This window comes from Danio aesculapii, chromosome 7, assembly GCF_903798145.1.
Source record: "Danio aesculapii chromosome 7, fDanAes4.1, whole genome shotgun sequence".
NCBI lineage: Eukaryota > Metazoa > Chordata > Actinopteri > Cypriniformes > Danionidae > Danio > Danio aesculapii.
Window position 1 is genome coordinate 70,608,345 of NC_079441.1, and position 27,531 is coordinate 70,635,875.

At 36.8% G+C, this 27,531-nt stretch overlaps 1 protein-coding gene across 1 annotated transcript; it reads right to left on the reverse strand.

Annotated features, from left to right (window-relative positions):
* Nucleotides 1–27,189, reverse strand: ccdc149a (coiled-coil domain containing 149a). Its single transcript, XM_056460803.1, has 12 exons — nucleotides 27,040–27,189; nucleotides 24,568–24,729; nucleotides 24,428–24,466; nucleotides 22,994–23,101; nucleotides 22,690–22,806; nucleotides 21,229–21,401; nucleotides 18,666–18,738; nucleotides 17,776–17,860; nucleotides 17,529–17,673; nucleotides 16,024–16,100; nucleotides 475–577; nucleotides 1–4 (listed from the first exon to the last, which is right to left on the reverse strand). Exons 1-12 carry the CDS (start codon nucleotides 27,088–27,090, stop codon nucleotides 1–3), a joined length of 1,137 nt encoding a protein of 378 aa, XP_056316778.1. The 5' UTR covers nucleotides 27,091–27,189.
* Nucleotides 27,190–27,531: the final 342 nt, after the last annotated feature.

Below are 27,531 nucleotides of genomic sequence, written 5' to 3' on the forward strand. Positions count from 1 at the left end.
TCAACTGTTTCCACAAGCAGAAAAGTGTATCAGTGCATAGTAGGTGCTCAGTGTCATTCGCCTTTTGTATCTAAAAAGTTCCTATCAATAAATTTTCTCTTTGAACCACCAGGTGGCAGTCTTTGTACTTTATTTCAGAGTAAAGATATATATATAGTTTAAAAAATTATGTTTACTATTTTCCCAAGCGTATATAACCACTGTAAGAAAATATCAGCATTTGATACATACTCTCAGTATTATCTTTGCTTAAAATTTCCCGATCTAATCCTGTTTATATGAATGAGCTGCTGCTCCCGACCAGGTTTGAGCTACTATAACTGTTCCTATGACAACAACTCTTACATGAGTTTTGAAGAACGAAACGATCCTGGATCATGTCAAATCGTCAATATCCAAATCCAGCTAACTGAGTAATCCACCTATGAAGAACAGACCCCAAGAGAGCAAAAACACATTCTGTGTGAACCGCACCTTATAAACTGCTCACCTGCAGGATTGGTGGAAAAGATCGGAGCTTCTGATTGGTCAGTGGAGGACAGAAGAGCAGGACTCAGAGTGATGGCGTCTCTGCTTCCTGTTGAACAACACAAAATAAATATATAATGAACATACTGTAACTGTATAATAACAATGCTACAGGCAATGTATCCTTTTATATTAAATATAGAAATATTAGTTTTACACAAATAATTAAAAATGAATCTTTAATTTTCAAATCAACTCAACTTTATTTCTACAGCACCAATAAAATCAAAGATTCTTGATCAAGGTGCTGTACAATAATAAAAACCTAATTACACCAAAGTAAGAGACCTGACACAGCATAACTAACTAATGCATGATGTATCCGATTAAGCAAAATAATAATAAACATATTTTATTAATTAAATGAAGTCTTGAAATTTATATTAAAATTATAATAGTACATTTCCAAAGAATTAAGTTAAAATTACTTTGTTACTTTATAGTAATAACTTTCTATCAATTTCAAATGTTAACATATATTTGACATTTAATTTTAAATAATTTATATTTACATACATGTATGCATGATTAAAATATAAATATCATTTATATAAGCAAGAATGTTTTTGTAAATGACTTTAAATATAAATTGAAATATTACTGTACATTTAAACTGTGTAAATATGCATACAGTTGAAGTCAGAATTATTAGCCCCCCTTTGAAATTGTTTTTCTTTTTTAAATATTTCCCAATTGATGTTTAACAGAGCAAGGAAATTTTCACAGTATGTCTGATAATATTTTTTCTTCTGGAGAAAGTCTTATTGGTTTTATTTCAGCTAGAATTAAAGAGCTTTTAATTTTTTTAAAATCCATTTTAAGGTCAAAATTATTAGCCCCTTTGAGCAATTTTTTTCCCGATAGTCTACAGAACAAACCATCGTTATACAATGACTTGCCTAATTACCCTAACCTGCCTAGTTAACCTAATTAACCTAGTTAAGCCTTTAAATGTCACTTTAAGCTGTATAGTAGTGTCTTGAAAAATATCTAGTCAAATATTATTTACTGTCATCATGACAAAGATAAAATAAATCAGTTATTAGAGATGAGTTATTAAAACTATTATGTTTAGAAATGTGTTGAAGAAATCTGCTCTCTGTTAAACAGAAATGAATGAAAAAAATAAGCATGGGGGCTAATAAATCTGACTTCAACTGTATACTATATATATATATAATTTTTTGACAGTAGTTTAATTAATTTTACATTTAAATTAAAATCGTATTATTTATCTATGTTCATTTTTGTAATATAATTTAATTTAATTATATTACAATTTAAATTAAATAAATATTTTAATTTAAATTAAATAAATATAATTTAACTGCTGCAAACTCATTGTAACAACATACAAATTATTTTAAATTTTTAGACTCATTCATTCATTTCGTTTTTGGCTTGGACCCTTTATTAATCTGCGGTTGCCACAGTGGAATGAACCGCCAACTTATCCAGCATATGTTTTACGCAGCGGATGCCTTTCCAGTCGCAACCCATCACTAGGAAACATCCATACACACTCATTCACACACACTACAATCAATTTAGCTTACCCAATTCACCTACATGTGTTTGGCTGACCCAGCCGACGCTCAAACCAGCGACCTTCTTGCTGTGGGGCGACAGCGCTACCCACTGCGCCACCACGTCGCCTAATTATTAGACTATCTTTGCACAAACAATAAAAAATAGTGTTTAATTCTCAATTCAATTTATTTCAACTCAACTTTATTTATGTAGCACCAATAAAATCAACAATTCTTGATATTTTATTGATAAAAGAAGAATCTGAATTTATTAAATATAAAAAAAATTGCTAAAATATGTTCATAAAATCAAATCACTTTTAAATTAAACCAATTAAATGTAAATTACAATCAGCCTTAAAATCCTTGTGAAAGTAAATCTTCGGTACTGTCAAAGGCAGCACAGTGGCTCAGTGATTAGTACTGTTGCCTCACAGCAAGAAGGTCGCTGGTTCGAGTCCCGGCTAGGTCAGTTGCCATTTCTGTGTGGAGTTTGCATGTTCTCCCCGTGTTGGCATGGGTTTCCTCAGGGTGCTCCGGTTTCCCCCACAGTCCAAACACATGCGCTATTGGGGAATTGGATAAACTAAAATTGGTCGTAGTGTACGAGTGTGTGTGTGTTTGTGAATGAGTGTGTATGGGTGTTTCCCGGTACTGGGTTGTGGCTGGAAGGCCATCCGCTGCGTAAAACATATGCTGGAATGGTTAGCGGTTCATTCCGCTGTGGTGACCCCTGATAAATCAGAGACTAAGTCAGAGGAAAATGAATGAATGAATGAATGAATGGTACTGTCAAAGCAAATGCAACATAAAAAACAAACAAAAAAACTCAGTATGGCCTGAGCGGTCAGCGATAAATCCCAAATCTGACCCAAACACAAACATTTACACAGCTTTCCGACACAAAAGCTGACATTTTCATAGTGGTGCACATGTAGAGATGATCAGTTTGGCCAGAGAGAGAGAAAGAGCGAGAGAGAGACTGCAGCTCTTGTCATCTGTCTTCATTAGTACTGGCTGCATGCATCACAGGTTAATGCCATATGTCACCCACAGGGACTGAGCTCTATATACGGCCACCAGCGCTTACATGATCCCGCGCACAAGTCTGATCAGTTTAAACACTGCGTTCTAGGAGCCGCTGTGCTATGAAATATAATAAACAGGGGATTCATGCAGTGAGCAACAACTATAGCAGTGCTGGGTTTCAGAGAGAGAGCGAGAGATCAACTTCAACATGGATTGTATATGAGAATTAAAGTCACACAATGTATGATTTTTCTTTTTATTGAAATATCCAAAAACAGGGATATATATTTTGCTAATGTACAGTTGAAGTCAGAATTATCATTATTTTTTTCAACATTTCTGAACATAATAGTGCCCAGATACCAAAACCCTTAAAATTCTGTGGCATGTGCAAGCATGTTATCACGTTACTTTTAATAATGGATTAAAACATTGGTGAACATCAGTGAATTATATTATTATTATATTATTTCATCACAGGTTGTGCCTCACTTAATTTTATTGTTTGTTTTTTTTACTTGGCTTGTTTGCTGTAATGAATAAACTTTTCAAGCAAAGTTCTTAAAAGTTACAGCAGCCCGAAAGAAAATTTATTTTAAGAGGTTCAGGGCTATGAGCCCAACTAAAGCAAACACTTTTCTCCATGATGGTGACTTTAGTCTATATGGTCCATGTGTGTTTTAGGATAACTGGGCCGCTTTAGGCTCAAATCCACATTAGCCGGAGCCAAAAGTGGCCTACGTTTGTTTTAGGATAACTGGGCCACATTTGCCATATCATATCTGGGCCACTTTAGGCTCAAATTCACATTAGCCAGAGCTAATTGTGTCAAATATTTGCCAAAAGTGGCCTACATTTGTTTTAGGATAACTGGGCCAAATTTGCCATATCATATCTGGGCCATTTTAGGCTCAAATCCACATTAGCCAGAGCTAACTGTGCCAAATATTTGCCAAACGTGGCCTACATTTGTTTTAGGATAACTGGGCCAAATTTGCCATATCATATCTGGGCCACTTTAGGCTCAAATTCACATTAGCCAGAGCTAATTGTGTCAAATATTTGCCAAAAGTGGTCTACATTTGTTTTAGGATAACTGGGCCAAATTTGCTATATCATATCTGGGCCGCTTTAGGCTCAAATCCACATTAGCCAGAGCTAACTGTGCCAAATATTTGCCAAACGTGGCCTACATTTGTTTTAGGATAACTGGGCCACATTTGCCATATCATATCTGGGCCACTTTAGGCTCAAATCCCCATTAGCCAGAGCTAACTGTGCCAAATATTTGCCAAAAGTGGCCTACATCTGTTTTAGGATAACTGGGCCACATTTGCTATATCTTCTCTGGGCCGCTTTAGGCTCAAATCCACATTAGCCGGAGCTAACTGTGCCAAATATTTGCCAAAAGTGGCCTACATTTGTTTTAGGATAACTGGGCCACATTTGCCATATCATATCTGGGCCACTTTAGGCTCAAATTCACATTAGCCAGAGCTAATTGTGTCAAATATTTGCCAAAAGTGGTCTACATTTGTTTTAGGATAACTGGGCCAAATTTGCTATATCATATCTGGGCCGCTTTAGGCTCAAATCCACATTAGCCAGAGCTAACTGTGCCAAATATTTGCCAAACGTGGCCTACATTTGTTTTAGGATAACTGGGCCACATTTGCCATATCATATCTGGGCCACTTTAGGCTCAAATCCCCATTAGCCAGAGCTAACTGTGCCAAATATTTGCCAAAAGTGGCCTACATCTGTTTTAGGATAACTGGGCCACATTTGCTATATCTTCTCTGGGCCGCTTTAGGCTCAAATCCACATTAGCCGGAGCTAACTGTGCCAAATATTTGCCAAAAGTGGCCTACATTTGTTTTAGGATAACTGGGCCACATTTGCCATATCATATATCTGGGCCACTTTAGGCTCAAATTCACATTAGCCAGAGCTAATTGTGTCTAATATTTGCCAAAAGTGGTCTACATTTGTTTTAGGATAACTGGGCCAAATTTGCTATATCATTTCTGGGCCGCTTTAGGCTCAAATCCACATTAGCCAGAGCTAACTGTGCCAAATATTTGCCAAACGTGGCCTACATTTGTTTTAGGATAACTGGGCCACATTTGCCATATCATATCTGGGCCACTTTAGGCTCAAATCCCCATTAGCCAGAGCTAACTGTGCCAAATATTTGCCAAAAGTGGCCTACATCTGTTTTAGGATAACTGGGCCACATTTGCTATATCTTCTCTGGGCCGCTTTAGGCTCAAATCCACATTAGCCGGAGCTAACTGTGCCAAATATTTGCCAAAAGTGGCCTACATTTGTTTCAGGATAACTGGGCCACATTTGCCATATCATATCTGGGCCATTTTAGGCTCAAATCCACATTAGCCAGAGCTAATTGTGCTAAATATTTGCCAAAAGTGGCCTACATTTGTTTTAGGATAACTGGGCCACATTTGCCATATATCTGGGCCACTTTAGGCTCAAATCCACATTAGCCAGAGCTAATTGTGCCAAATATTTGCCAAAAGTGGCCTACATTTGTTTTAGGATAACTGGGCCACATTTGCCATATCATATCTGGGCCACTTTAGGCTCAAATCCACATTAGCCAGAGCTAATTGTGCCAAATATTTGCCAAAAGTGGCCTACATTTGTTTTAGGATAACTGGGCCACATTTGCCATATCATATCTGGGCCACTTTAGGCTCAAATCCACATTAGCCAGAGCTAACTGTGCCAAATATTTGCCAAAAGTGGCCTACATTTGTTTTAGGATAACTGGGCCACATTTGCCATATCGTACCTGGGCACAGGAAACCGATTGCTACAAAACATTTAAGTTAAACTAATCTATATGAGTACTGTGAACTTCATTTAAGTTGAAGTGATGAGGTATTTAAATAAGAGTTCAAAACTCTTTTCAAATGAGTAGAATTAACTTGCAGCAAATTTTGAGTTAACAATTTTTGGCTGAACTCTCTCCACTTAAAGTGTCCGAAACTTTTTTCTAGGGGACACTTGATGTAAATCTACAAAATGGCTGGTGGATTGACAGATGACAGCCTCCATATGCTCCTCTGGACCACTCCAGCATCTCAAGAGAGGATTTATTTTTTCTGAGGCGCACTAAAATGATGCTTCAGCGGCTGTACGCTCGACTTTCTTTGTTTCGAAAAGGTCATTGGTGTGTTATGGAGAGCGGCTTCGGAGCTAATTAAAAAGTCAGGCTAATTCTGTATGCCGAACAGCATGGAGCTTCACTGCGGCTGCTTCACTGCCCGCTGTGCAAAACAGGATGGATGGATGAGAGGCGATTCCCACCTGGCAGCTGCCCATCCATCCATTCATTCACTGCTCGTCCCCGACGCACACTGGGGAACAAAACCATCCCGTTTTATGGACAAACCAAGCTTTACGTCACATCGTGCGGCGTGGAAGCCACAGAAGTCGGCGCTAATGTCCTCTCGTGGAGACTTCTGACACATCTCAGACAAGAAATCATCTCTCGCACTTGTAGTTTTGTCAGAGAGATGACAGGAAAAAAGTGGTAAACTAGTTTAAGACAGGACTGCAGCAGTCAACAAGGACAGAAAGTACAGCCTGTCATCTAAAAAGACAACAGGAGAAAAAGATCAGGATGGCCATGATCTGAATGGGACAGAAAAGTCACTAAATAATAATAATAATAATAATAATAATAATAATAATACATTTTATCCATATTGAGTTTTTATTAAACTCTAAGCACTACAAGATTAATAATAACAAATAATAATGCAACCCAAGCCAGAGTTACAAGATTACATATATTTCCAGTAACAAGGCAAAAGTCGCACCGCATTAATCGATAAAACAATAAGAAAAAAGATTACAAGGTGTTTTAAAGGTGAACTTAATGTGAATTAATGTAATTTTCTGGAAAAGTACTACAACTAGCATAGCTTAGCATACTTAGCACATCTTATTATACTTAGCTCATCTTTAAAAAGAACACTTATTATAGAAATAATAGACTTTTAAGCAACATATTTAAGTGTGAACTTAATATTATGTTTTCAGACACTTCATTTGACTTAATTAGACCAGCTAAATGTGGTCAAAACCTTTTTATAACCAACTATGGTGAGGTGCTAATTGCCTTTAGCTCATTTTTTAGCTGTTTGTCTCAGCAGGGCATTCGTTTATGGAATATTATAATGATAACTAGACAATGTAGCACGTTTAATTAATTACAAAGTACTATCTAATAGCAGTTCACATTTTCATTCAATGCTCATCCCTGATGCACACGGGATTAAAACCATCCTGTTTTATTGACAAACCAACTTTACGTCACTTTGGCTAGGAAGCCACAGAAGTCGGCGCTAATGTCCTCTTGTGGAGACTTCTGACACATCTCAGACAAGAAATCATCTCTCGCACTTGTAGTTTTGTCAGAGCGATGACAGGAAAAAAGTAGTAAACTAGTTTTAGACAGGACTGCAGCAGTCAACAAGGACAGAAAGTACAGCCTGTCATCTACAAAGTACAACAGAAGACAGAGACTACATTGTCAAATCTAATATGACAACAAATGTTTTTAAGTTGCTTTAACTTATTTTGATACAATAATCAGGTTTCGACTACATCTTTTAAGTTATGCAAAGTCTAAGATAATATTTTTAGCCAGTTTGATTGATGTGAATTGAGATGAAGAGCATTTATTGTGGAAAAATACACTTTTAATGAACATATTTGAGTGTGAACTTAATATTATGTTTTCAGACACTTAATTTGACCTAATTAGACCAGCTAAATGTGGTCAAAACCTTTTTATGACTAGCTATGGTCAGGTGCTGATTGTCTTTAGCTCATTTTTCAGCTGTTTTACTCAGCAGGGCATTACAGCAGCCCAAAAGATCATTTATGGAATATTATAATGATAACTAGACAATGTAGAACATTATTTAGATTTCAAAGCAATATCTAATAGCAGCTCATATCTGACCACTGGGAAAAAAAACCATCCTGTTTTATTGACAAACCAACTTTACGTCACTGTGGTGTGGAAGTCACAGAAGTTGGAGCTAATGTCCTCTTGTGGAGACTTCTGACACATCTCAGACAAGAAATCATCTCTCGCACTTGTAGTTTTGTCAGTGTGATGACAGAAAGAAGTAGTAAAAAGAGTAGTAAACTAGTTTTTAAGACAAGACTGCAGCAGTCAACAAGGACAGAAAGTACAGCCTGTCACCTACAAAAACAACTGAAGACAGAGACTACACAGTCAAATTTAATAAGACAACAAATATTTTTATGTTGCTTTAACTTATTTTAATACTTTAATCAGGTTTCGACTACATCTTTTAAGTTAAATAAAGTTTAACATAATATTTTTAAGTTTGATTGATGTGAATTGAGATGAAAAGAGCATTTATTGTGGAAATAATACACTTTTGAGAAATGTATTTGAGTGTGAACTTAATATTATGTTTTCGGACACTTCATTTGACTTCATTAGACCAGCTAAATGTGGTCAAAACCTTTTTATAACCAGCTATGGTCTGGTGCTGATTTTCTTTAGCTCATTTTCTTAGCAGGGCAATCATTTAAGGAATTTTAAATGGATTATACAATGCGTTTAATAAATTTTAAAAAGTAATATTGAATAGGAGTTAGTTTTCATTTCAATCTAAACTTGTCTTCAAATTCAACACATTATTCAATGTGCTAAAAAGTTCAAAGTTCTAAAATAAGCTAGCAACTTGCTAAATAACATGCTAAGACATGAAAGAATCCTACTGACATGCTGAATGAAAACAGCTAAAACCCCAACATACTAAAAAAAACATGATAGCAATGCTCTAAAATTTTTTGCATTAAAAAAATGCAATCTAATGGTCTCAAACAAGCAAGCACATGTTATACAAGTTAAAACTTACTACTAATATGTTAGAACATAAGCAACATTTTATTAACATGTCAAAACATGCTAACAATGTTATAAAACATGCCAACTCCATGCTAGACTCTTTTAGCTTATGCTAAACTCATTTATCTAGCTTATTTACAACCTTTAGCAACCTATTATAAATGCTTTCCAATAAAAAAAAACAAGGTGGTTTTATTAGTCGACTTACATGAAGTCTTCTGGGTGCACATACTCACCAAAAATATTTGCAAAAACATGTGATAGCAATGCGTCCAAGTAATAATGCTTGCATTAAGACATGCAGACAATATGTTAAAACATACTGTTAGCATTGGGTTTCAACATGCTAGAACTTAATCTACATGTGCTAGAAACAAGAAACAAACTATTTAATGCTAAAACAAGCTAGTAAATAACATGCTATTCATGTTAAAGCTAAAAGCATTAACAAGGCAAAACATGCTAACAGCGTTATAGAACACGCCAACTCCATGCTAGACTCTTTTAACTTAGGCTAACTAGACTATTTACAACCTTAAACATTTTAAAAGTGCTTACCAATATAAAACGAGTAGCAGAACTATACATGGTTTAATTAGTCGACTTACTTGAAGCCTTCTGAGTGCACATATTCACCAAATATATGATACCAATGTGCTCAAACATCCTAGCAATCATACTAGCAATGAGACATGCAGAAATGTTAAAACATATTGCTAACATGTGGGTTCAACTTGCTACCAATATGATAAAGCATGTGATCAACATGGCAAAACATGCTAACAACATTATAAAACATGCCAACATCATGATAGACTCTTTTAACGTATGCTAAATCCTTTTATCTAGCTTATTTATAAGCTTTATCAACCTATTATAAGTGCTTACCAATATAAAACGAACAGCAGAACTATATGTGGTTTTATTAGTTGACTTGAGTCTTCTGAGTGCACATATTCACCGTTAACATGTGGCTTTTTCATGCTAACAATTAAACATGCAAGAAACATGCTAAAATAAAGTATGTGATCTAATACTCTCAAACAAGCTAATAACATGCTGTCATGTTCATGCTAAAACATAAGCAACATGTTATTAACATGGCAAAACATTCTAACAATGTTATAAAACATGCCAACACCATGCTAGACTCTTTTGGCTTATGCCAAACCCTTTTATCTAGCTTATTTACAACCTTTAACATATTAAGAGTGCTCACCAAAAAAAAACAAGTAGCAGAAACCATAGCTAAAGCTAGAACATAAGCAACATGTTATTAACATGGCAAAACATGCTAACAACGTTATAAAACATGCCAACACCATGCTAGACTCTTTTAGCATATGCTAATCCCTTTTATCTAGCTTATTTACAACCTTAAACATATTAAGAGTGCTTACCAAAAAAAAAACAAGTAGCAGAAACCATAGCTAAAGCTAGAACATAAGCAACATGTTATTAACATAGTATAACATGCTAACAACGTTATAAAACATGCCAACACCATGCTAGACTCTTTTAGCATATGCTAATCCCTTTTATCTAGCTTATTTATAACCTTTAACATATTAAAAGTGCTTAACAAAAAAAAACAAGTAGCAGAAACTATAGCTAAAGCATAAGCAACATGTTATTAACATAGTATAACATGCTAACAAAGCTATAAAACATGCCAACTCAATGCTAGACTCGTTTAACTTATGCTAAATTCTTTTATCTAGCTTATTTACAGCCCATTATAAGTGTTTACCAATATAAAACATGCAACAGGAGCCATACATAGATTTATTAGTCGACTTACTTGAAGTCTTCTGACTGCACATCACGTTAAACATATTCACCAATGTACCATTAACTTCCTTGGACTTTTAAAATGTCTGTAATGAGCAAAATAATAGTGCATGCGCCTTAAACTGATCTCTCCTGCTCATTTCTGTAAGGCCAGTCGATCAGTTTCATAGACTGAGTTGTGATCATCTTTCTCATCCACAAAGTTCCCTAATAATACCACATTCCCCAAATGTGTTTGTAATGTGGGCAATCAGTTTCAGTAATGGATGCTTGTCAGTTTTATGGCGGCCTTATGACAGGTGAGCGTCGGATCCGTCAAAGTGCTTTACTGCTCTCTTGTGGACGGAGACTGTAAAAGCATCTCCTGAAACTAGTGCTTGATTGACTTTTAGAAATGTAAGCCTATGTGGTCACTTGCTAAATAACCCATAAATGCAAATAAACGAAGACCCTAAAGTCAGTTCATTAGTGGCGCATGCTAATTCAGCCATAACATTACTATTGCTCATATTTAAAGGGACAGTTCACTCAAAAATTTCCTCATTATTTACTTACAACCAAGTAGTTAAATGAATTTCTTTCTTCTGTTAAACACTAAACAAGATATTCTGAGGATAAAAGAAGCCATTAGCATCTATAGTAGGAATAAAAAATACTACTGAAGTAAATACTATTTATAGGCTGAACAAGTACAGGGAGAGTAAATAATAGATGTTTTATTTTTGGGTGAACTGGCCCTTTAAAATTAGTAATTTTGAACTAAGCCCAAACTGGACGTAATAAAGTGAGGTTATTACTTTTGTAAGTGATCAGATTCACACCTGGAGGAAAGAAAAATGGATAAAATTGGATTAGTAGCCCAAATAAAATAAAAAAAAAACTAGAGAATAGTATGTAAAATGCTAATGTAACCTGCAACCTAATAACAACATAATGGCAACCACCTGCAACTCCTCCTCATCATAGAGTGATATGTATTCATGCTGTTTATTCATTCATTCGTTTTCTTTTCGGCTTAGTGCCTTTATTAATCAGGGGTCGCCACAGTGGAATGAACCGCCAACTTATCCAGCATATGTTTTACACAGCGCAAGCCCTTCCAGTCGCAACCCAACACTGGAAAATATCCATACACTTTCATTCACATGCATAGACTACGGCTAATTTCTGCTTATTCAATTCACCTATAGCACGTGTTTGAAAAGTATATATCGCATTTTTAAATATATTTGCATTTACATAATTTGTAATTACAATGTAATATAATTACAATTACAATCTAAACATATAAACTTTAAATGCAATCCTAAATAACACAATACGGGTAAATTATAATCAAGAACTTTAACAGCAACACATCAATGATGATTTCAGATTATTATTTATATATTTATTATTTTGCATTATTATAAACTGCACTATTATAAAGTGTTCTTAAGTGTGTTAAAAATGGTGTACTTTAATTTAAGTGCACTTAAGTGGCCTTTTATTTTGTCAATATAGTCAATATTTATCAATACAGTATGGTAAACACTACAGTGTTTAGAACTATAGTATAGTAAAGTGTAGTACACTTTATATACCCTAGCTGGCCACTTTATTAGGTACAGCTTACTAGTACCGGGTTGGCACCCCTTTTGCCTACAGAACTGCCTTAATCCTTCGTGGCATAGATTCAACAAGGTACTGGAAATATTCCTCAGAGATTTTGCTCCATATTGACATGATAGCATCACGCAGTTGCTGCAGATTTGTCGGCTGATGCAATGATGCATGATGCAAATCTCCCGTTCCACCACATCCCAAAGGTGCTCTGTATTTCATTAATGTCTACCCCTACCCCAACCTGCACAGTAATGTAAAAACAGTAATTATACAGAGTATTATTCATATTATTTACTAAATTATGCATTAAGTTGTATTTTATTAAAGGGCCATGAAACCCCCCACTTTCGGTTCAGGTCTACCTCAGAATTCTTTCAAAAAAATGCATCATAATGGGCGTGGAGCTCCGGCAGAGGCAGGAGTGGGCGTGGGCGTGGCCAGCAGAGCAGGGGAGAAGGAGGGGAGCGAACGACTGTTATCAGTCGGCTCACAAAATGAGACCCAAACCCTGAGGAGAGCCATGATTTTATAGCTTACACAGTTAAAACGCAAAGAAATGAACAGTCATTTAAAGCCCTGCTACATTTGTTATTTCATATACACACAACCACAATTTATATCATTATAAAGATAATCGTGTTTATATAAACACTATAGATGAGGACTTCTTCAATCCCTGGGTCTGAATGCAGACTCAGTGCATCAGGTCCCTTGCCCTGCCTATTTCAACCATTAGCCCTGCTGCTAATCTGGATTTAGGTGAACACAGCAGCACAGCGATGTGTCTAAATGTGAATGAAATCCACTGATAAAACACAAAGTCCGCCATTCTCCAATTCTCGTACAGCTCTCCTGACAAAAATACTTGCTGCACACAAACAGCTTTGCTGTATCGGCCCTGACAGGATTGCGGGGAAAACCATGGAACAAACCCTGTGAATCATGGAAACAGACACATACGACCCTTCATAAACGGCTAAATACTGTGTGCTGTGGGTCCGTGGACGCGGTCTCACCCAGTCATCAACATAGGGTCTCACAGCGTGGCACTGGCAGCTCTGTCTGGCCTTCGGAAAACACGCACAGTCATGAATAATTAAGAAGCAGGCTCTTCTTATAGGAATTATTTTGATCCCCCCTAAAATCATTTAAAACCCAGAAGATGAAATTAGCTGGCAAAAGCTCAATATTATCCAGTTTTCCCCACAATTAAAGCTAACAGAGGCTAATGTTGTCTTAAGTGATGCTCAACACACACAAATCTGTTAAAATCTCAAAAAAAGTACTCAAGGTTTTCTTAAACCTATAACATCTACCCCTACCCCAACATTAAACCCAACCCTCACTAATGTAAAACCAGTAATTATACAGAGCATTGTTCATATTATTTATGAAATTATCCATTAAATTGGAGTGTATTGTCTGTGCAATAGCCTAGTGGTTAGTGCACCGACATTTGGTGCAATAGCACTTCAGGGCGTCCCGAGTTCGAATCCTGGCTCGAGGACATTTCCCGTCCCCACCCTTTAATGAGCAAAATAATAGTGCCCTTTAATGTAAAAACGGTATTTATAACAAGAATTATTCATATTATTTATTAAATTACCTATTAAATTGTATTTTATTAACATCTACCCCTGCCACAACCCTAAACCCAACCCTCAGAGTCATGTTAAAACTGTAATTATACCAGGTATTATTAATAGTGTTTATTAAATTACTTATTAAATTGTATTTTATGAATGTCTACCCCTAACCAAAGCCTCAAAATACTGTAAAAATATTCATTCTTGCTGTGCAGTGTCACAAAAAATATGCAATGTTGATGTGTGTATCCGCAGCTGTATCCCATCTAGACTTTACCCAGATTAATTCAAGAGTATGAAAAAAATCTGAAACCCCAAAGTATTTACTTAATACTGGATATGAAAAACACATTCAATACAATTATTTTTTCCAGCAGAGATAACAGAGACGCTGTCAGCTCTCGGTGCGCTTCAGAAAACCAGCATCACTATCACATGATTGACTGTTTCTGGCTGCTTCGTGACACTGACGAATAGCTGGCGACTGATTTCACAAATCGCTGTCAGTCGTCCCATATATTTTTGGAAGGAATCAGGTGTGTATCGCAGACATTGACAAACGCAGCATGAATGAATCTATTCTTAACACATTAACGGCCCCAAATCTGAATACATGCTATATTAATAATAAAATAAACAGCAGATCTATTGACTTTAAAGGGGAGCTATTACGCAAAAATCACTTTTATAAGAGGTTTTAACACAGTTGTGTGGCAACAGTGTGTGAATATAACCAGCTTCTAATGGTAAACATTAATCAATTCTACTGTTTATAATCAGACTTGATAAAAACAGTCTGCAGAAACACTTTGATTGACATTCTTCCTTTGTACGTGTCATCAGAAGAGGGAAAGCCCCGCCCACTAGTTCTCCCTCATTAGCATAGGACATCAGTCTTGTTTTTGAATCTGCCACAGGGCCAGAGTGGAACTCCTTTTCAGCCCTGGAGTTTTAAGCCTTAGACCGGCTCACCTCAGTTCACAACTGACTATATTAAAATAACATCATTCCCAATTCAGTTTCTAATGACACAATCACGTCTTTTTCAAGGACACAGTTGCTTTAAAACTTCAAATGTTTTTCATAAATATGAGAAGATTAAAGGGTAGCTAAATCTCCAACACTATTCTTTAAAACATCACAATGTCCTTTCCTGCAATATCTGAATATATATTCTGTGCAAAATTCTTTATAGATATCCAGTCCTTTGTAACGGTGGTCGCACAAAAAACAGAAATGAAATATGTACACATACATAAGTAACCCAAACAGTATTATACGTCTTAACACTAAAAATAAATAAATAAATAAATATATATATATACTTAGGTGAGGTTCGAACTCGGGTCTGCAGCATTGTAATGCAATGAGCTGACCACTGGACCACAATGGCACTGTTATGCAGGTGCGTCTGGAAGCAAAAATAAGTATTGCACTGCTATCTGCAATACTCTTTTAACCACAGTATTACTTTCTATTGATGGCTTAATCTTTTTCTCCCCTTTTTAGATTTCTGATCAAGTTATGTCAGATTTATTAATGTAGTGAATCATCTGATTTTCATTGAGCAGGTGTAATATTTATTAATATTAATTATTCTAATTCCTATATTCACTAAGATGCCGCTGTTTGGGGTGGAATGATAGTTACATCATCATTAACCTGCAGACTGCATTTTGCTCATGGGGCTGTGACAAAATAAAAAATAAATAAATAAAAAAAGAGTGAATCTGCGGCAAAATAATGAATAAAAAGAATGAGGCTATGGTCAAATAAATAAATAAATAAATGAAAAAATTGCGACTGCTGAGAGCGCAGGCAGCTAGTGACCGGTCCTCACAATTAGCCAATCCGCCCCTGATCTGCCACTATGCTGGCACACAGACATTTGTAGCTCCGCCCTCTTTTGAAAAGAGCACAATCTCATTTGAATTTAAAGCGACAGTCGCTAAAATGGCATCAGTTTGGATAAAAGTCTCAAATAAGCTGTTTCAAAGAGGAAAACACACACAAATACACATGAAACACACACCTGGGAGACTCCAAAGTCCCGAAATTTCCAGCGTCTTCAGCTTCCTCTCCAAATCAGCAACTCGGTTTCCCAGAATTCTATAAAGCACAGTAAATTCACTTAATACAGATACAAGTTACTTAAAAAAAGTAATAGATTACAAATTACTAAATACTACTGGAAAATTGTAATCTGATTCCATTACTAATTACTTCATGTGAAAGGTAATCAGATTACTAATTTCTTTAAAGCCTGTTTAGGCTGAGTTGGGCCGCCGTGTTTTTGGACGCCGTCGTCCTCCTTGGTGACGAGTATTGACTTAGAATGCGTTCTGTTCAAGTGCTTGAACAAGTTGCTGGTGGAGTTTAAAGCAGTCAAAAGTTCTTTAGATACTGGACAGACTGCATTTTACAGCAATAGTTTTGTTTTTACACTCAATGAAATCAAAGTATTGTCTATATCTCCACTTGAAGAAGCAGCCGCTCTCGACAGCAGCGTCGCGTTCTCCAGCAATTTAAATGCGCATGCTTATTAACTGATGTTGCGGTGGAAAACGTGATTTAAAAGAAGCATTTTTTTCTTCTGAAAACTATAACTGTTATGTAAGTAACACAATTACACTGACTTTAGTAACTGTAATCAAATTACACACATTTAAAATGTAATACGTTACATTTTTGTCCCCTTTTAAGATTTCTGATAAAGTTATGTCAGATTTATTAATGTAGTGAATCATCTGATTTTCACTGAGTAGGTGTAATATTCATTAACACTATCTATTCGAATTGTTATTTTCACTACGGTGCTGCTGTTTGGGGTCGAACATTATTCTGCAGACTGCATTTTGCTCACGGGGCTGTGAGAAAATAAATTAAAAAAACAAAGCTGCGGCAAAATAATGATAAAAAAAAAGAGTATTCTATGGTCAATCAAATAAATAAATGAAAAAAAAGTGTGATTGCTGAGAGTGCAAGCACCTAGGGACACCGGCCCTCGTGGCCAAAAAACGAACCGGCCCACCGGGAATTCCCCCGGTCCTCCCGATTAGCCAATCCGGGCCTGTCCTACTTGTCCGCGCTTTCCTGTTTGTGTTTTTTTTTTTGAGGGGGGGGTGGGCGTTCCGCATAGTTTAATTGTGCAATTCTGATTGGGCGGAACGAAACAGTGCTCACTCAACTGACAGTAAGACTGTCACACACACACCATGCACGCATTTGCTCTGGGCGGGGGAAAATCAAGTAATAAATATTTCATATCGCAGCCTCTTGGGATTAGCTAACCGCAACATTTCAAATTGCGATTCGATTTCGATTAATCGCACAGCCCTAATACAAAATACAGATTTATAAATGTACATATTACATTGTTTTAAGGATTTAAGATGCTGATGACCCTTAAATGCATCATAAGCATCTTCTGAAAAAGGTCCATTGCTTTATAATAATACGAGTAAACACTGAAAACATTTCATTCAGTGAGTCAATTTAAACTGAGTTATTCAGCAGTAAATATAAATCCGTGCACACCTGTTGGTCTGTCTTTGGTGCTGAATAATGATGTTCTTCTCATGAATGGTCTCCAGTAAAGCTGTGGCTAAAGACTTCAGGTCTGAGATGGACTGAGGTGTTGCTGGTAAACTGCAGCCGTTCTCCTCTGACAGAAAACCATGCACTGCAGACAGCAGAAACAGTGTGTGTATTAGAAAATTGGTCATTTAATACATTAAATAACAACATTTCATGCCATTCCTGTTAGTACACTTCTTTTGAGCACCTTGTTTAGGAGAAAGGACCCCAGTGAGAGATCTGCTACTGGACTTGCCACCAATTTCAGGGTTTTTTCTTCGATCCAGAGCAGTCTAGGAGACATCCAGAATGACAGGAATATTGCAAATGACATTTTAATAACTTGGGGATAAAGAACATCCAGGCTTATTAGCAGGGCCGGAGTGGGACTCCTTTTCAGCCCTGGAGTTTTAAGCCTTAGACCGGTCCATCAGTTCACAACTGACTATATTAAAATAACATCATTCCCAATTCAGTTTCCAATGACACGATCACGTCTTTTTCAAGGACACAGCTGCTTTGGAACTTCACATGTTTTTCATAAATATGAGAAGATTAAAGGGTAGCTAAATCTCCAACACTATTCTTTAAAACATCACAATGTCCTTTCCTGTAATATCTGAATATATATTCTGTGCAAAATTCTTTATAGATATCCAGTCCTTTGTAACGGTGGTCACACAAAAAATAAAATATGTACATCTATATAATCAACCCAAACAGTATTATGTCATAAAAATTAAAGAAAAAAAAATTACTCAGGTGAGGTTCGAACTCGGGTCATCAGCGTCATAACGCAACATACTGACCACTGGACCACAATGTCACTGTTGTCATCACAATCTCAAGAGTCTTTTAACCACAGTATTACTTTCAATTGATGGCTTAATCTTTTTCTCCTCTTTTTAGATTTCTGATCAAGTTATGTCAGATTTATTGTAGTGAATCATCTGATTTTCATTGAGCAGGTGTAATATTTATTAATATTAATTATTCGAATTCTTATATTCACTAAGGTGCCGCTGTTTAGGGTCGAATGATAGTTACATAATCATTAACCTGCAGACTGTACAAATAAAGCTGACGTCTCAGCCTTACCTTATATTTCTGTATGTTGCTCTTCAATAGGCTGACCTCCTCCTGAACTTGTTTTAATCGCTCATGCAAGTACCTGCAGTGCAAAAAAATTCAGATTTTACGTGATTTACATATATATAGTCATTCATTCTTTTTTTTTTTTCAGCTTAGTTCCTTTATTAATCTGGGGTCGCCACAGTGGAATGAACCGCCAACTTATTCAGCATATGTTTTACGCAGCGCATGCCCTTCCAGCTGCAACCCATCTCTGGGAAACATCCATACACACACATTCACCCTCATACACTATAGACAATTTAGCTTATCCAATTAGGACTGTGCTATTTAGGGAACATATCTAATTACGATTATTTTGACAGATATTGCAATTTTGATTTGATTTGCGATTTCATTTTGTAGTCAAGCTTCAGCTCAATAATATCTATTGTAGCTTCTTACAGCTAAAATGCAGTGAGTTTTAATTTTTTTAAAAAGTAACTTAAAAGATATTGACTCATATTAGCAAACATCGCTGAAATTGTACTTTGCTGTTGCTTTTTGGAAAGCCTCTCTGTTTTTAGCCTTACCTAACTTAATTTCTTATTGAAGATTTCTTGGTCAGTGGTCAAGTTGCCTATTGTTGATTGGATTCATCACCTCCCAGTAGCTCAGTGGTAACGTGACTGACCTCTCACACCAGAGACCCGGGTTCTATCCCCGACTCCGACAGGCGAAGAAGAGGAACAAGATGAAGACAACGAAGAAGACCAAGACGATGAAGATGAAGACCAAGCAGACGTCCAAGATGAAGAAGATGAAGATGAAGACCAAGCAGACTTCGAAGATGAAGACCAAAACAAGGAAGAGGACAACAAGGCGACAAAGAGAAAGAACAAGAGGATAAATGCAAAGACCAGTCGAGGAAGACAAAAAAGATGCCAAGAAAAGCGAAGCCAAGTCGAGAAAGACCAAGAAGATGAAGACTAAGCCCAGACGACGAAGAGAAAGATGAAGAACAAGACGATAAAGGTGAAGACCAGTCGAAGAAGACCAAGAAGATGACAAGAAAGGCGAAGCCCAGTCGAGCAAGAACAAGACGATAAAGGTGAAGATCAAGAAGATGACGAGGAAGTCCAAGAAGATAACCACAAAGAGTAAGACCAAACGATAGAGGAGCATGACGAAGAGGAAGACCAAGAAGATAAAGGTGAAGACCAAGAACAAGACGATAAAGGCGAAGATGACGAGGAAGGCCACAAAGAGAAAGACCGAAGACTAAGACCAGACGATAAAGGCGAAGATGACGAGGAAGGCCACAAAGAGAAAGACCGAAGACTAAGACCAGACGAGGAAGGCCAAGAAGATAGCCACAAAGAGAAAGACCGAAGACTAAGACCAAGACCAAGACCAAGAAGATGACGAGAAAGACCAAGAACAATACGATAAAGGCGAAGACCAAGAAGATGACGATAAAGGCGAAGGCCAAGTAGATGACGAGAAAGACCAGGAAGATGACGATAAAGGCGAAGACCAAGACGATAAAGACTAAGACCAGACGAGAAAGACCAAGAACAATACGATAAAGGCGAAGACCAAGAAGATGACGATAAAGGCGAAGGCCAAAGAGAAAGACCAAGAAGATGACGATAAAGGCGAAGACCAAGAAGATGACGACTAAGACCAGACGACGAAGAGAAAGACCAAGAAGATGACGATAAAGGCGAAGACCAAGACGATGAAGACTAAGACCACACGATGAAGTGAAAGACTAAGACCAGACGAGAAAGACCAAGAACAATACGATAAAGGCAAAGACCAGTCGAGGAAGACCAAGAAGATGACGATAAAGGCGAAGGCCAAAGAGAAAGACCAAGAAGATGACGATAAAGGCAAAGACCAAGACGATGAAGACTAAGACCACACGATGAAGTGAAAGACTAAGACCAGACGATGAAGAGAAAGACCAAGAAGATGACGATAAAGGCGAAGACCAAGAAGATGACGACAAAGAGAAAGACCAAGACGACTAAGACCACACGATGAAGTGAAAGACCAAGAAGATGACGAATGCATTCACTCTGTGAATTGGAAATAACAAACTTGTGAACTCTAGTAAGTCATAAGTGAATTGCCTCTAATAGGCTAATCGCCAGCAGCACAAACATGCTGGATTCACCTGATTTGTTGACAAATGGGTTGCGGATTCATTTCTTGGCAGTTCGTGGGTCCTTCACTGGGCCTTTTCCCCTTTAGCAAAGAAACTTTCCAAAAACGTCCATTTCTTACTCATTTTGCTACTGGTGGGTTAAATTTGGGAGCTCAAGTGAGCGAGATGTAACCGAGAGAATACAGTCACTTTTCAAAATAAAAGACTTTTCAAAATAATAGCTCGTTCAGACTCAGATAATAAATAAAACAGAAATAATTAATGATTTGTTGTGCGGCCCGGTACCAATTGATACACTGACCGCAGCCCATTGGTTGAGGACCACTGCTATAACCTATGTGAACAGGCCTTTGAATATTGCTGTAACTGCTGCAGTGTATAGCATTAAGCGATGTAAATCTGAAAATCAACACTGACTTGTTCTCCATGCAGAGAGCGTCCACGTCGATGATGCGCTTCTCCTGTCCACCCAGAATGTGGTTCAGCTCCAGGTTGAGACGTTCAGATTTCTCCTTAAAAACAGTCCTCTCTGCCTTCACATCCTGCAGCTCATCACTCACCGTCTTCAGACTGTGCTCAAGCTCTTCTCTCTAAAAGAAAATACCAGTGAATATTCCAACACAATCTCATGCCAATTCCATAACTATTTAGATTTAGTGGCTAAGTCTGTACAATCTGCTCTACATTTTAGAATCTAGCCTAGAGTGCCGTCTGCCGTTAAACACTAACCTAGAGCGCCATCTGCTGTTAAACACTAAACAAGAACGCCATCTGCTGTTAAACACTAGTTTAAGGAGCCACCTTCTATTAAACACTAGCCTAGAGCGCCATCTGCTGTTAAACCCTAGTCTAGAGGGTCGTCTGCTGTTAAACACTAGTCTAGAGCGCCGTCTGCTGTTAAACACCAGCCTAGAGTGCCTTCTACTGTTAAACACTAGTCTAGAGCACCATCTGCTGTTAAAAATTAGCCTTGAGCGCCATCTGCTGTTAAACACTAGCCTAGAGTGCCGTCTGCTGATAAACACTAGCCTAGAGTGCTGTCTGCTGTTAAACACCAGCCTAGAGTACCGTCTGCAGTTAAACACTAGCCTAGATCGCCGTCTGCAGTTACACACTAGCCTTGAGCGCTGTCTGCTGTTAAACACTAGCTTAGAGCGCCATCTGCTTTACAAGCTAGTCTAGAGCACCATCTGGTGTTAAACACTAGCCTAGAGCGCCATCTGGTGTTAAACACTAGCCTAGAGCGCCATCTGGTGTTAAACACTAGCCTAGAGCGCCATCTGCTGTTAAACACTGGCCTAGAGCACTGTCTGCTGTTAAACACTAACCTAGAGCGCCATCTGGTGTTATATACTAGCCTAGAGCTCCATCTGGTGTTATACACTAGCCTAGAGCTCCATCTGGTGTTATACACTAGCCTAGAGTGCCATCTGGTGTTAAACACTAGCCTAGAGCACCATCTGGTGTTAAACACTGGCCTAGAACGCCATCTGTTGTTAAACACTAGCCTAGAGCGCCATCTGGTCTTAAACACTAGTTTAGAGCACCATCTGCTGTTAAACACTGGCCTAGATCGCCATCTGTTGTTAAACACTAGCCTAGAGCGCCATCTGGTGTTAAACACTAGCCTAGAGCACTGTCTGCTGTTAAACACTAACCTAGAGCGCCATCTGGTGTTATACACTAGCCTAGAGCTCCATCTGGTGTTATACACTAGCCTAGAGCTCCATCTGGTGTTATACACTAGCCTAGAGCTCCATCTGGTGTTATACACTAACCTAGAGCTCCATCTGGTGTTATACACTAGCCTAGAGCTCCATTTGGTGTTAAACATTAGCCTAGAGCGCCATTTAATTGTCATGAAACCTAAAGTCGCACATGTAAAGCCGCTTTCTCCAGCTGCCGGACCAGATCCTCGCGCTCATGGGCTGGAAAATGTCTGATGCCGACTTCATCATCTCCAAGCCTCTGTTTTGTGATGGTCATCCTTAACAGCTATGAAGAGAACATGAAAACAGAAGTGAGGGAAGGATTCCACTTTCTGGAACTTTCTTAAAAGTCTTTTTAATCTTAGTTTATAGTCTTTTATTTCTGTTTTAAGCTTTTAAGAATTTGCATGCAATTGAATGTATAACAAACGTCTGCACATGTTGCAATGAGATATCAGTACCACAGATGTTACCTTATTGTCTCCCTGAGTCTCGCTGAGTCTCTGCGTCAGTTCCTTCACTTCTTCAGCAAACTGTTTATTTCTCTCCCTCGAATCCATCAGCAACTGAGCCAAATTCACCTGAGAGGAAAAAAAAGTCAGAAATATAGACTGATAATGTTAAATAATGTTCTGTTAGTTCTTTAAAAGTGAAATAAATAACACAATATATAACAGGTCATAATTATTAGCCCTGTTAAATTTTAATTCCTTCATATTTTTTATATTTCACTTATTCATTGCAAACCACTGCGACATGCATGTTGGGATATGAACATTTGTAATATTTCAGTTTATACAACAGTTCTGTCTGGTTCTTGAATCTGATTGGCTGATAGCTGTGCGATACTCTGCCAGTAACAGCACTCGTACCGCCTTTTCACCCTTCACCTTTGTGCATTACTCTGCCCACATACAGCAACAAGCGGAGGACACTCTACACTTTGACAAATATTGCACCTGTTGGACAACATTATGTACTTTTGAGGCTTTTTTATCGAGAATGTAGTTGTTTAGATTGCAACTATGTAGTTAGGATAGTGCCTATTTTAAATATTTAACATTTTTGAGACAGCGCATCTGCTGCCATTAGCCTGCCATACTGAGCAGACCAAAGACGATTGACGTTGTCTATCCACAAGATGGCGTCAGGTCCACATAATAAGCCCTTAAAAACAGCGTAATTTCTAACTACAGCTAATCAAATCATTATTAAACTGCGAAGGACTATTCTAAGTCGATCTTTTGTATGTTGTAGTGCTGTATTTATACCATATAATTGTAGTGTGTTGAGTGTGAGATGGGACTCGCATATCATTAATGTGTGTTGTGTTGGAAGAAAGAAAGAAGAAATGACCACATGTGTTTAGCGTTTTTCCTTATTGGAAAGACAACAGCAGTCCAATAGTGACTGTGCTGCATTTTTTCAGGGTTAATTATTGTGATTTCACAACTGCAACAAAGAAATACTGTAGACTGTAATAGTGAAGGGAGATATCTCGATGGCATTTTATGTCACGTTCAGCCTTATAATCCAAAAATCTCAGCAAAATCACCTGTTTGGTCATCACTTGAGACATTAAGCTAGAGAATTATTCAACTTGCTCTAAAGGGACGTTGGTGAATTAGTAACGGCTTCTGCTGTTCTGACATCAGCAACAGATGTGAATGAATGGCGGAAGAAAGTAGTTCCTCATACAAAAGGGTTTTGAGACTCTCCGTGTTTGATTTTCTTTTTTAAATACACGATTATGTCACTGAACTGTTGTATAAACGCAATATCACACTCGTAGCAGTGCGATATGGCTGTATATCAGCACTGGTGGGACACCAACGCACACCTCCCATGCACTGCTACTCGTGTGACATTGCTCATATATTGCGCTGCCCTAATATAAATCAACTGACCTGATTGCGTTTTTCTGGGGAAAGTGAAGATTCACCATCCTGAAACACATTACAAAAACTAATAATCACATACAAAGCTAATAAATGATTGTCACTGCTAAATCTAAATAACATCGCATAATAAGCCTTTGGAAACGCACAATTAGCTCTCTGTATTTCTTCTTCAAGCTCTGGTGTGTCTCCCGAAGCTGGTTGGCCATCAGCTTGTACTGGTCTCTCTCCTGCTGACAGGTGTCCAGCTCTTTAGACAGAATGAGAAGAGCATCTTTCTTGCTCTCCAGCTTACGCTTGCATATCAAGAACTGCAGAAACAAAGAAAGAAAAAATTAACTCAGTTATTGAGTGTGAGTAGATGGTTATTCAATTTCATTTTGGGGAGAACTATCTCTTTAAGGCATCAAAATATAGAATACATTATATCAAAAACATACACAATTGGCTTTAAAACAAATATAAACTGTAGATGCCAAGGTAATACAACAACTATAGTAATATAAACCAATTAACAAACACACAATACATTAATTTAATTATAAATTATTATCGACAATTGAAATGTACAATTGTTAACAGTCAAATAAATAGCACTAATGATATTTGTAAGTATGTCAAGCCATCTTTACATGTGATTTCAGACTGAATATTCAAAGTACCATAGTAAACAATATAGGGAGCATTCCACAAGTATTCACTGAAGGAATGTGCGAATATAAAGCCAATTTTACCTCAATCTAAATATTAAGGTGAAGTTGGATTTATTTTCACGCATTTCGACTTTCTCCCTAATAATATCATTTCAGAAAAATATTATTTGCAAATTCTAGCAAATGACTATCAAAGTACAACATTGTTCAGTCAAATAAATAGTTCTAATGATGTTTTCAAGTCATACTTGAATGTGATTTCAAACCGAATATTCAAAGTATTATGATTGTAAACACTATAGGGAGCATCTCATAAGTAATAACTGAATGAATGTGCAAATATTAAACCAACTTTACCTCAATCTAAATATTGAAGTTGGTTTTATATTCACACATTTGGAATTTCTCCTTAATAATATAATTTAAACAAAATATTATTTGCCAATTTGCTAAATAGTGAAATCATATTAGCAGCAAATGATATGGCAATACAACACGGTTCACAGTGAAATTAATAGTAATAATGATGTTTTCAAGTCATACTTACATATGATTTCAGACCGAATATTCAAAGTAACATAGTAAACAATATAGGGACTGTCACAAGTAGCCTCTGAAGGAATGTCCAAATATAAAACTAACTTTACCTCAGTCTAAATATTGAGGTAAAGTTGGTTTTATTCAGACATATGGACTTTCTCTATAATAATATAATTTCAGAAAAAAATTATTTGCAAATTCTAGCAAATGACTATCAAAATACAACATTGTTCAGTCAAATAAATAGTGCTAATGATGTTTTCAAGTCATACTTGAATGTGATTTCAGACAGAATATTCAAAGTACCATAGTAAACACTATAGGGAGCATCTCACAAGTAATAACTGAATGAATGTGCAAATATTAAACCAACTTTACCTCAATCTAAATATTGAGGTGACGTTGGTTTTATATTCAAACATATGGACTTTCTCCTTAATAGTATAATTTAACCAAAATATTATTTGCCAGTTTGCTAAATAGTGAAATCATATTAGTAGCAAATGATATGGAAATACAACACCGTTCACAGTGAAATTAATAGTGCTAATGATGTTTTCAAGTCATACTTATGTGATTTCAGACCGAATATTCAAAGTAACATAGTAAACAATATAGGGACTGTCACAAGTAGCCTCTGAAGGAATGTGCAAATATAAAACGAACTTTACCTCAGTCTAAATATTGAACTTGGTTTTATATACTGAGGTAAAGTTAGTTTTATATTTGCACATTCCTTCAGAGACTACTTGTGACAGTCCCTATATTGTTTACTATGTTACTTTGAATATTCGGTCTGAAATCACATGTAAGTATGAGTAATAAACATCATTATTACTTTCATTGCACTATTAATTTCACTGTGAACCATGTTGTATTTCCATATCATTTGCTACTAATATAATTTCACTATTTAGCATATTTGCAAATAATATTTTTGGTTAAATTATATTATTAAGGAGAAAGTCCATATGTGTGAATATAAAACATTGAGGTAAAGTTGGTTTTATATTCAGACATATGAACTTTCTCCTTAATAATATAATTTTAGAAAAATATTATTTGCAAATTCTAGCAAACGACTATCAAAATACAACACTGTTCAGTCTAATAAATAGAGCTAAGGACATTTTCAAGTCATACTTGCATGTTATTTCAGACCGAATATTCAAAGTACCATAGTAAACACTATAGGGAGCATCTCACAAGTAGTCACTGAATGAATGAGCGATTATAATACCAACTTTACCTCAATCTAAATTCTGACCATTTTTATTATAAAACACTGAAAAAAACTCTCTAAAAATTGTAACAAAACTATTTCTCTTTGTTGTGTATTGTTCTGATGTTCTGGTTCTGATGCAGCACCATATGGAAACAGCCATAATCATAACCATCACTATGGAGTTTAAGTAAGGCAACACTCACCTCACTAACTAAACCTTGCCAGTCACTTTCACTTCTTTTAGACGAGTTCATTTCTTCCAGCGTTAGGCGGTGATATTTGCAGTTTGGCAGATATTATTGGATATAATGCTGTATTTCCACGAGGCTCGCGGAGCTGCAGTAACCTCACGCTTCCTCCGAGTCGGTGTTTACTCTGGGTCAGCTGGTGCACCAGATCCGGGTTTGTGGAGGAGTGAATCAGCATAATGATCATATTATTGATATTAGTGCGGGCCTGCATTACTAACTGAGGAATTTTTACAATAATTTATCAATCAATGTGGAATAAAAAGGTTTAATATTTGTATTATTATTATTTAGAGGCATAAGCATCGTTCATATTCAACCACTAGATGGCGAACACGGAACGCATGGCGTTCATTGTTTTAAATCAGCATGATCATAACCTGCTTTTGCTTATTTCCTCAGTAAAGTTCTTAATCTTTTTATTATGTAATGATTAAAATAAGTTTT